General features: G+C 40.8%; 1 protein-coding gene across 2 annotated transcripts in view; it reads left to right on the forward strand.

Moving 5' to 3' along the window:
- Nucleotides 1-1,086: 1,086 nt before the first annotated feature.
- LOC121697153 (anoctamin-4-like) overlaps nt 1,087-11,463 on the forward strand; it is a 44,540-nt gene continuing 34,163 nt past the window's right edge. The window contains exons 1-3 of one of the 2 annotated variants that reach the window (XM_042078494.1): nt 1,087-1,547; nt 3,921-3,998; nt 5,552-5,776. In XM_042078494.1, coding sequence (XP_041934428.1) covers nt 1,304-1,547; nt 3,921-3,998; nt 5,552-5,776 — 547 coding nt within the window. In that variant the 5' untranslated portion in view covers nt 1,087-1,303. The remainder of the gene's footprint in view (nt 1,548-3,920; nt 3,999-5,551; nt 5,777-11,463) is intronic. The other variant, XM_042078495.1, reaches the window with a different exon arrangement.

Genomic DNA, 11,463 nt, shown 5'->3' on the forward strand with positions numbered 1-11,463 from the left:
GTTTGTCTGTCAACATAAAAAAAACTCCGGGTAGCCTACAATTTTCGCACAGCTTGGTGGAAAGGTGTAGCATAGGTTAAAGAAAACCCATTCATGTTTGGACTCAAAAGGAACTTCAAAGTATTTCCCATATAGTAGCCTTTTAGCTCACAACGACAGTGAAAGTGAAACTTGGAAAGTGGAAGTCTCTCCACCGAGTGTTACATTATATGTGTGGGGGGGGGGGGTGTCGTCGGTCCAGTAGTGGGCCGGTCCAGGAGAAATTTTCCGGGGCCGAATTTTGTTCCCAGTCCGACCCTGGGTGTGGTTGTTACAGATAGCTTAGTCAAAGTGACAGTGGAATTGGTCATGTCTCTTCATTAGATCAATTGCTTCATTAGACCAACCGCATTTTGTACTGGGGATAAATAGCCTAGACTTCATCAACTCATCAATACATGCATGTCAGATAGCCTATGCCATGGACATGGGTGAATGCTTTTATTGACTGCTGACTGTAATAGTAAAATATGTAAGCATATTTTACTACATAGCAAATATATTACATAGCAAATATGTTTATTTTCGAATTGTAATAAAACAAGGCACACCCCTATGGACCCAGTGGTTCCCATTCTGGCGTCTCATCAGAAAGGACAGGGCAGCGCATCTGATGAATAATCACTAATGTCCTTATTCACCCCATTGGCTCATTTAGTCAGTGGCAGGTCCTCGTGGAGGCTAAGTGTTTTACCATCTACATAAGAGCACGGACACCATTAAACTAGTCATCACTATCTGCAGCCCCATTTGAGCTAATGACACAATCTGAATGGCTGATGTGGCTCTTCCATTTCATTAAATGGACATGGCACTATAGGCTATGAGGGTCTGTGGGCAGTCCTGCACATTAATCACCCAGTTCTATGATTTGACATATGCAGCGCAGCATCTACCTTTTCTGCATGTCATCACATAGCATTTAAAAAGTCATTGGATGTCCAAGGAAAGGGACAGTCAAAGATTTGAGATCATGCACTTATTATATAACCCTAAAACTAGGCAATGTCTTACACCTGAGCCACGTGAAGGGACACCACGTTGTTCGAAAACCTCTCCTCCTAAGTCAGGGATGCAGATGGGAGGAGGTGTCCCGCGTGAGCAAGCTTAGCGAGGAGCACCTTTTGGCCCATCTAAACTATACGACCATGACCAATGATAATTATGATCTTGATTATATTTTTTACATGACTTTTCAGGCGCTAGAAATCTGAATGGGTGCTTGGGTGTCCAGGACTCCTATCTTAGAAAAACGGCTTGTTTTATGAGGATGGTGGAGCATGATTGCTCTCGGACAGATGTACAACTGATCCTGCAGCGTTGCCCGACCATGAGGATTCAGCCGGGAATGTGCAGTGGAACATCGGAGCACTGCTGTAAAGTGCGCGAGCTAGACTCGGCTGCAGATACGGATGAGAATGTATCCCTAGAAATACACGATGAATCGACTCGGGTGTGCCCCGAAACCCCGAAGCACAGGACACGGTTATCCTCTGGCTCAACTCAAGGTAGTGTAATCAACTTTACGCTTGGCAACTTTATCAGATGGATTCTCTTGGGTTATAAAAAAAAGTTGACATGCGTTATACTTTAGATATTAGCATAGTCTAACGGAAAACTAACACGAACATTTGGTCATAGGGCGTATGTGTCGTTTATGGTTTGTCAGTAGAACATGATATGATTTTAAAACGAACACTGGCTATTCGAGGTGAAGCTTTAGTGAGGGGATAACGCCTCTGCGGAAACCTGTTTTGGGGCGCGGTTCGGTAGGGTCTGTCTGGATTGTCGTGGAAGTCTTGAGTTGTCAATTGTTATTGATGGGATAGCCTAACTTAATACAACAGCCACACGCCTAATGAGGGGTTGCCTCTGAAAATAAAATGTTCTGATAAACTGCAAATGATGCAAATACACATAGCCTACAGGACAGAATGTGTTCCTGATTAGGCTTTTATGCTTAATGAATTCAGCAGACTAATTAATGAACAGAGGGTAACCTGCATTGCACAGACTCGCACATGTTCTGTTCTGCATTTGTTTACTGTAATTTATATGCCATGTAAACATGAGTAGGGGGGTGTTTCGAAGTACCAGGATAATCAATATTTCAGCTTTCTACTTGTTTCTACAACTAGCCCTGTCAGTCTCCATATACAGTATGTCTTACATACACAGGATTGTGTGTGTGTGTGTGTGTGTGTGTGTGTGTGTGTGTGTGAATGACTTAAGCGATGGGAGGAGCAGAAATATTTTCCTGTCACTTCATAACCCCCTCTCAAACTCTTTTATATTGTGGGCAAAGTGCCTGCCCATATACAGAGAATATTGCTTTTCTGTGCCAGACAGACTGAGAGACCAATCAGTCTGGAGCCTTTCATTGGTCAATAAAGGCCACTAGACCATAAGGTATGAGGAAGATAGCATCCCACTCAGGTTACACAGAGGGACACGGTTCCCACATGTGCCAAGTGGATCCCAATAGGCGTATGTCAGTTTAAAGCAAAGATCTTGGAGCGGAGCGCTCTACATGTGCCAAGTGGGTCCCAATAGGCGTATGTCAGTTTAAAGCAAAGATCTTGGAGCGGAGCGCTCTACATGTGCCAAGTGGATCCCAATAGGCGTATGTCAGTTTAAAGCAAAGATCTTGGAGCGGAGCGCTCTACATGTGCCAAGTGAGTCCCGATAGGCGTATGTCAGATCTTGGAGCGGAGCGCTCTACATGTGCCAGGTGGGTCCCAATAGGCGTATGTCAGTTTAAAGCAAAGATCTTGGAGCGGAGCGCTCTACATGTGCCAAGTGGATCCCAATAGCCGTATGTCAGTTTAAAGCAAAGATTTTGGAGCGGAGCGCTCTACATGTGCCAAGTGGATCCCAATAGGCGTATGTCAGTTTAAAGCAAAGATCTTGGAGCGGAGCGCTCTACATGTGCCAAGTGGGTCCCAATAGGCGTATGTCAGATCTTGGAGCGGAGCGCTCTACATATGCCAAGTGGGTCCCAATAGGCGTATGTCAGTTTAAAGCAAAGATCTTGGAGCGGTTCCCTCTACATGTGCCAAGTGGGTCCCAATAGGGGTATGTCAGTTTAAAGCAAAGATCTTGGAGCGGAGCGCTCTAGAATCTTTGGTTTAAAGTGTTCAATGAGTTCACTGAATGAAATACTTTTCATAACACCTCTATAGGATGTCATATCTTGGCTGTATTGCATCAATCAAAATTGGTAATTACATAGAGTGTTGTAATGATCAAGCCACATGTCAGCAGTTTTTGAAAGACTCATGCAGTCAGAGAGTCAATGTGGACCGTATGCGGTTCTGATGTTTTTTGGGTCACAGATAATATTTGATTTGTGTTACATAGAAAAAATCAGACCCATTTTATATCTGAAAACCTCTGACAGTCTCCTGCTGTTCAGTGCATTATTTAAAAATGAACCAGAAACTGTTTTTAGCCAGCGAACAGAGAACAGTGATGATCACATCTGCCAAAAAGAACCATTGTTCTGTCAACGACAAACTTAAAGAGAAGACACAACTATGGATATTCACCTGATACATTTGTTTTTAACCATTCACTTAAACAAAGAAAAAGTTACAGTAGAGAAGTCTTCTGTCATGTTTTGAACTGCTCAGTACTTAGAGAGAATGGTCATTTTGTATGCAGTTTGCAGCTGCTTCAATTCCCATTCATAGATGTTGAAGTGGAACATGAGAACCATCACTTTGCCCTGTCAAAATGTCAGTCTGATTCCCGCTGTGACCTATCTGGCTCTTCTGAAGGGAACCAAGAGTAATTCCAAGGGATTGTTAAATATCTTGGCGACGTCTCCTGTCTGTCACCGGCCTGGGAAAAAAAGAGAACAGTGTGTTTGTCTCCTACAGACCGTGAGCCAAGCTGCGGCAGCTATAATGTATCCACGGGAACAAGCTACTACAGTTGTGTCAGCCAGATAACCATTGGTGAGTATGATTCAGAGAAACATACTGTCCATGCTGTTTTGTCTCTGATATAATAGTTAGAAACATGCTGTCCATGCTGTATTGTCTCTGATATAATAGTTAGTTTTGGCACAAAAGGCCACATGCATGCAACAGTGAGTGGCAAAAGCATTGGAGATTCTGACTTATTAGGTGTGAGCTCATTCACTAGAGAGCTGAGCTCCTTTAAGAGAGGTGGGCCAAAGTGTGAGTATGCACTGAATGGAAGGGTGGTGGTGAACAGACCAGACCAATTCAATTTAAAATGTACTCGGCTGATTAATGCTTGATTTAAGGTTTACCCAACCCTAACTTCCTAAAAGTGATTGGTGATTGATGTTCCCACTTACACATGTTGTAGTCTGTAGAAACCAATCTGTCATGTACTTTGAAGTTTAATTTGAAAGGCCAGAATAATAATTACACATCTGTATGATAATTGGTCACATTATTCATTAGTGAGGCACAGACTTGACAGTCAACCACAGTGCACTATGCGCTCAAATGGAAAAGCTAGAGCACAGTCAGATTTAGGTACCGGCTGAATGCAGATGCATTCTGGATTCTGATTAAAGCCAATCCTTGTACTCAGCAGAGATCGATCTATTTTAAGATATACAGCAGGTTCCTTAAAATGTTCCCCCTGCTTTGAGTAAAGGGAAGGGGGGGGATCAATGGGCTTTCACAATGCTGGGGCTTCTAAAGGAATCAATGCCCTCACTGGCGTAATGATTAAAAAGGCATGTCTGTGGTGTAGAGTAGTTTTGTCAGCAGTGGGTAAGTAAGGTCAACATGGAGCTATTATTCTGTTTGAGCGCAGGAAGAAAGAAAAATAAATAATGGAGTTTCTAATGAGCTGGCCGGACTGGTTGTTAAGTCCTGTGAGCTGTTCTTTAAAAGTACTGACTTGTGTGGACGTGACCCTGGTGTGGAGGGCATCGCAAATGGCAGCAGGGCGGACAGTGCGGCCTCTCGCTCCTCAGAGAGCTTTCTGGGCAGTTTTTTTTTTTCTGATGACTCTACCAGGGATATTGCTGATAGTCCAATAGACCACGTGGATCATTTTTAAAAGGTGGTTCTAAAACAGACACGCAAGTGCACAGCAGATGTGATGCATGCCAGTTCATTTGGGCAACATGAGCCAATTAGGTCAAAAGAGAGAAAAGAGAGTTAATACTGCAATGCATATTGGGAAGCTATGGTCCACACAGCATACACCATCCGATCAGGCAGTGAGAAGACAGTTCTCTTAAGCCTCCTTGCTTCATACAACTGAATTAAAATGGAACAGTCTTGTTGCCCTTAATCCAATCGGTTACAGTGGTGTTCGTCTGTGGAGATTTAATTTTCATCTCAAGCAATTTGTGTCTGAGGCTTCGTCCTTACAAAGGAATTTCTTTGGCTGGCGATTAGAAATATGTCTTTATTACATCACAATTCTCTCGTAATCGCTTGCATTACACCCAAGAGCCGAGAGACAATCACTGGATGTGAAGTCTTGAGTCATATTTCTCACCCCCCTCTCCCCCCTGCAGGATTTGACCCGGAGGGCCAGGTGGCCATTGGCATCTCCCACTGGAAGAGGCCATACCCGCTAATGTGCCAGGCCTTGCCCAGCCCGGATGGGGTGCAGTCGGAGGCGGCGGCGTTCCCTGGCCTGATGGAGCACGCGGAGCCGGCGTCCTGCCCTGCGTCGCTCTCCATCACCCCACTGCCCTCCCCCTGCAGCAGCCAGGACACCATCAGCGACAGCAGCTCCAGTAATTACACACTTCCTGTTTACCACAGAGATAGAAAAGCTATTACACTGGCCTGATGTGACATGTTGTTTATGAAACCCCGTTATGTGACTGCCCTGAACTACTATCACACTGCATTTGTCCATTTTACTCTAGTCACTCACCTCCAACTTTCCGAACAGTAAAAGTTATTGGCTGGATAAAATATCTAAATCAAGTCCATTAAAGTTACTGTGATAACTACTATGATTGTTTACGTCAACTGGGTTTACACTATTACAGTTATCATGTGAAAAGTTGCTTTGTCTTTGAAAATTCTCTTTGGGCCATTCTCCGAATTTTAAATCAGTAACTGTCAATGATGAGAATATGGTCTTGGCATATTGTGCAAAAACTCTTGGAGCATTGTTAACGGAATGTTCCAGAGCAAAACCAACCTAGGGTCTATTTCCAGAAGCTAACAGGTTCAAACAGTTGTGAGGTTCTCTACAGACAAATAGAAGTATTATAAACATTGTAAGTGTTTCGAAAGGTTATAAAAATGTTTTTTTCCAAAGGGTGTATTTTTAGCCTACTTTCGCTGTCTTCCTGTTGTTGCCATCTTGAAGGAAAGGCCTAATAAGTCGATTAACGAATGCAGCGCAAACCACAGTCAATGAACGCTATAGGAGAGTAGCCGTACATCTGTGTTTAAACAAATGCATGAATACTTAGCTGTTTGTGATAATATAGACTAGTATCGATATATTGATAGTATCGAGACCCAAACAACAGGAGTGAAGTACCTGGAGTATCATTCCCAAAGCCTGAGTAAGATAGACCATCATGCTGTGTCTGATGCTGTACTTGACATTTGATTTGAGTGCTAGAGAACCTACATTCAAAGGTGATGAGCACGTACATTAAAAACACTTAGAGGTTTAGGGGCTGCAGCCACCAACAAAAGCTTCAATAAATACACACTTCCTGTTTAGCTCCCAGAGCAGCTGCAGTCACATTGTCCTCTGAGATTGTCTATTGTTCATTGTTACAGTGAGAAAGCCTGTTGCACTTTTGCATAATGCTTAACAGGGTATCTCAGTTCAGCTCCTGCAGCACTGTCAAACTGCATTTGTCCATTTGTCCAAACTATATTTGTCGCCTCCAACTTACCAGAAGGGTTTTTGGCCGGATAACTCAGTTGGTCAGGAGTCAAATAATTCCTGGAGACAAGAGATACTCTTTTCTGATTGGCTGATAGGGGGGCTATTAATCCTGATCCATATTAAGTTGGTCTGATTATATGTGTTTGATACAGTGATTGTTTCTGTTGATTAGATTTACATTATTACAGGAATCATATCAATAATTGCTCTGCAAATGGAAGTAGTCTTTGGGGTGTTTCTAGTCTTTGGGTTTTCCTGTATTGTGGGATATAGAGAGATAGCTATTACACTTGCTGCATTGTGTAACATGGCAAACACTGCTGTAATGTCTTATAGCATTGTTAAAAAGTTTCAGTCAGTCAGACAAGAGTTCAGTGGTGTGGGTAGCAGAAAGACTCTGACGTTTGATTGCAGGGGTGGAGTAGGAGCTGCACTGTAATCTTCCTGAGGAATCAGGAAGATGGACAGTCATCCCTGTTTCTGTTGCTGTGCTTGAAATTTGAGAGGGTGGTACAGTAGAGGACCTACAACCAAACCTGATCAAAGGAAATATGTACATAAAAAATATACCCAAGCCCCACCCAAGCCCAATTTCTCTGTAGTTGAACACACACACACACACACACACACACACACACACACACACACACACACACACACACACACACACAGAGGTGTAAAGGCTTCAGAAAGTAAAAGTGTTTTTTTTTTTCAACCATTCACTTAATCAGCTGATTCTAGGTCAGGTACAGTAGATCAACTAATAATCGAATGTGTTAAGTGCACAGATAGAACCAATACATGGCATGACTTTTACTTTCTGAAGCCGGACTTTTACATCTCTGCACACACACACAGAAATGAGGAGATGCCACCCATAACAATGATCCATCCAACCAGTTAATATTACGTAACAGAGACTCCTTAGCCCTCCCCTCTTGACCAAGGCCATGTTTGTGCTGTTCTACCCCCCTGGGGTCAGCATCATCATGCACCCTACAACAAACTAATTTATTTATTAACAAAATAATTCTCACTATCTGGAATTTTCCATAGAGGGAGGCTTCAGGGACAAATGAGGTGTCTCAATACTACTCAAAAAAGTACTATATTCTCACAGCACATATGCAGTTAAACTAAAACATTTCAAAACATTATGATGAGAAACTTATCATACTTTGTTATATCTATTACAGTCATATGAAAAAGTTTGGACACCCATGCTGAAGTTGACTAAAAAGAGGAATAAAAAGTTGGAATTGGATCTTTTGGAAATTGATTTTAAATTTAAAACAATGAGTAAAAATTCAACATTTAAGGACACCAATTTTCTTTGTGAATGAATAATGTATCGTAAATAAATAAATGTTCTTCCTAAAAATACAGGGGGCATAAGTAAGGACACCTCTATGGGATTTTTTTTTTAAATTAAGGCATTAAGATCAGTTTCTAAAAGATTACATTAGATTAGATTCAACTTTATTGTCATTGTGCAGAGTACAATTACAGAGACAACGAAATGCAGTTTGTGTCTATCCAGAAGTGCAAAAAAGCAGAAAAGTGCAATGTGATATACAAAGTAGGTGGTGCATAGACAGGACAAAAGATATACTGTAGTGCAGTGTAGACAGTAGTATACAGTTGTTTTCAGAAGGTGGTTTAGAGTAGTATACATTAAATATACAGTAAGCATGAGCAGTGTATTAGCAGTAACCTTATAAGAGCAGAATAAATATGGCTATGTAATATGAACAATGTATGAACAACATGTCATGTACAGATATGTGCAATGTAGTGGCAGTACCATTATAGTAGTAGTAAGAACAGTATAGATATATGCAGTGTATTAACAGAATATATTACAGACAAACTGAATAAATATGGATAATTAGTATGAACCATATAAACAGATATGTACAGTAGGCTATGTACAGCAATGTGCAGTGTGGTAACAGTACCATTGTAGTGCAGAAACAGTAACATTACAATAGTATTAATAATAAGTGTGCAGGATGAATAGCAGTAGAATATGGCTATGTATAAGTGTAATTACAGTATGTACATTTGTAAATAAATAGACACTATGGATGGGATAGGGTAGTGCAGTTGTGGGGGGGTGCTGGGGGATGTCCGCCTCCTTGTTGTCCCTGTCAAGGCCTCAACAGGCACAGGCAAGGAGGCATCAGCCTGGGGCGGGGCGGTTGGTGATGGGGGCTTAGTTCGTTGGATGTATAAGTATATAAGTATATATACTTTTTTGATCCCGTGAGGGAAATTTGGTCTCTGCATTTAACCCAATCGGTGAATTAGTGAAACACACTCAGCACACAGTGAACACAGTGAGGTGAAGCACACACTAATCCCGGCGCAGTGAGCTGCCTGCTTCAACGGTGGCGCTCGGGGAGCAGTGAGGGGTTAGGTGCCCAGATGTCACCTGGATGCAGAGCTAGAGTTTAGTAGGGTGACAGCCGCAGGAAAGAAGCTTCCTCTGAACCTGCTGGTTCGGGTGCGGAAAGACCTGTAACGCCTCCCGGAGGGGAGTGGGGTGAACAGTCTGTGGTTGGGGTGAGAACAGTCTTTGATGATGCTGCGCGCCTTACGCAAGCATTGCTTGCCCTGGATGGCCTCGTTGGATGGGAGTGAGGAACCGGTGATGCGTTGGGCAGTTTCCACCACCCTCTGCAGTGCTTTCCGGTCATTGGCAGAGCAGTTGCCATACCCAACTGTGACACAGTTGGTGAGGATGCTCCTGATGGTGCAGCGGTAGATGTTCACCAGGATCTGAGGAGACAGATGGACTTTCTTTAGTCTCCTCAGATGATTTTTTATTCCTCTTTTTAGTCAACTTCAGCATTGGTGTCCAAACTTTTTTATATGACTATACACAATTATACCACACTACAATGGTGATGGAAGGATTAAGCATGGTAGTTGAGATGTTCCTATATAATACTTTGGTAACACTTTATAATAACTACACACAATTCATAATTTATTAAGCCTTTGTTACTTATTAGTTAATGGTTTGTTCATCATTAGTAATTTATTGTTCATACATAATTTATCATCAGTAAAGCATTTGTTCACACAGCTATAAATGGTTTGTTTATAGTAAATAAGCCTATATCTAAAATATGTTTATACATTATTGTTGATGCTTAATAAATGATGCAATAATATGTTTTTGATTAAGTAATATTTCCATTATTTAACAGTTGTTACATACACATTCACTAATGATTAGTTAGGGTGAGGATACATATTTTACAAATCACTTCCTAATACTATAATTCATGATTAACTCAGGAGTTACAAGTGGTTAGTTAATTATATTTTGTGAGCTCGTCTAAAGTAAGGATGTTTTATGCCTTGCAACACATTTACAAATGAGTTTTAAAGTTTACATTTGCATTTATTCATTTCACTTTCACCCAAAGCGACTTACACATGTCAAGGAAATTAAAGGGCAAGGCCACATTGGTATATGCCGGGGCTCGAACCCCCAACTTTATGGGGTACGGCATGCTAACCCGGCTCCATATCCACTACACTACCTCTATCCAGTGCTATTGCAACATTCAATTCAAAATATAATGCGTGTTTACTATGAACAAACCATTTTTAACTGTGTGTAAACATGATTTACAGATGAGAATTAATGTAGGAATAATGCTTTACAAACAAAGAATACAGCATTTAATAATAGTTTACAGATGTTTAATACTACATGCTTAACAGTGTGTAGTAGAAGAAAACAGAAACTCTTGCCTAGCTGTACCTGTAGCCAATGTAGTGTCGTGGATAAGGTGCTGGACTAGCATGCAGTAGCCTGAGAAGTTGGGGGTTTGATTCCCGGCTTTCACTGTTGTGTCAATGGCCTTCAATTTGATTGACACTTGTACGTCGCTTGTCTGCTAAATGAATGAGTGTGAATGTAATCTTTCTTGTAATCTTGTGTTGCAAGGCATATAAAGTCCTCACTTTAGATAAGCTCACAAAATATCAGTAACTAACCACTTGTAACTCCTGAGTTAATCATGAATCATAGTATTAAGAAGTGGTTTATAAAATATGAATCCTCACCCTAATTAATCATTAGTGCATGTGTATGTAACAACTGTTAAATAAAGGAAATATTACTTCATCAACAAAATAGTATTGCATAATTTATTAAGTATTAACAATAATTTATAAATATAATTTAGATATAGGCTTATTTACTATGAACAAACCATATATAACTGTGTGTACAAATACTTTATTTATGAGAATTAACATAGGAGCAATGCTTTACAAATGATGAACAAAGCATTTTGTAATAGTTTGCAACTGGTTTATAATGGGAAAATGATTTCATTTATAAGTGGTTGTTTTTTTATTATTTATTAAGTATAAATCATGTACTTACAAACATATTTTTTGGATAGGCTTATTTACTATGAACAAACCATTTATATCTGTGTGAACAAATGCTTTACTGATGATAAATTATGTATGAACAAGAAATTACTAATGATGAACAAACTAATTAACTAATAAGTAACAAAGGTTTAACAAATGATG

This window comes from Alosa sapidissima, chromosome 22 (genome assembly GCF_018492685.1).
Source record: "Alosa sapidissima isolate fAloSap1 chromosome 22, fAloSap1.pri, whole genome shotgun sequence".
Taxonomy (NCBI): domain Eukaryota; kingdom Metazoa; phylum Chordata; class Actinopteri; order Clupeiformes; family Clupeidae; genus Alosa; species Alosa sapidissima.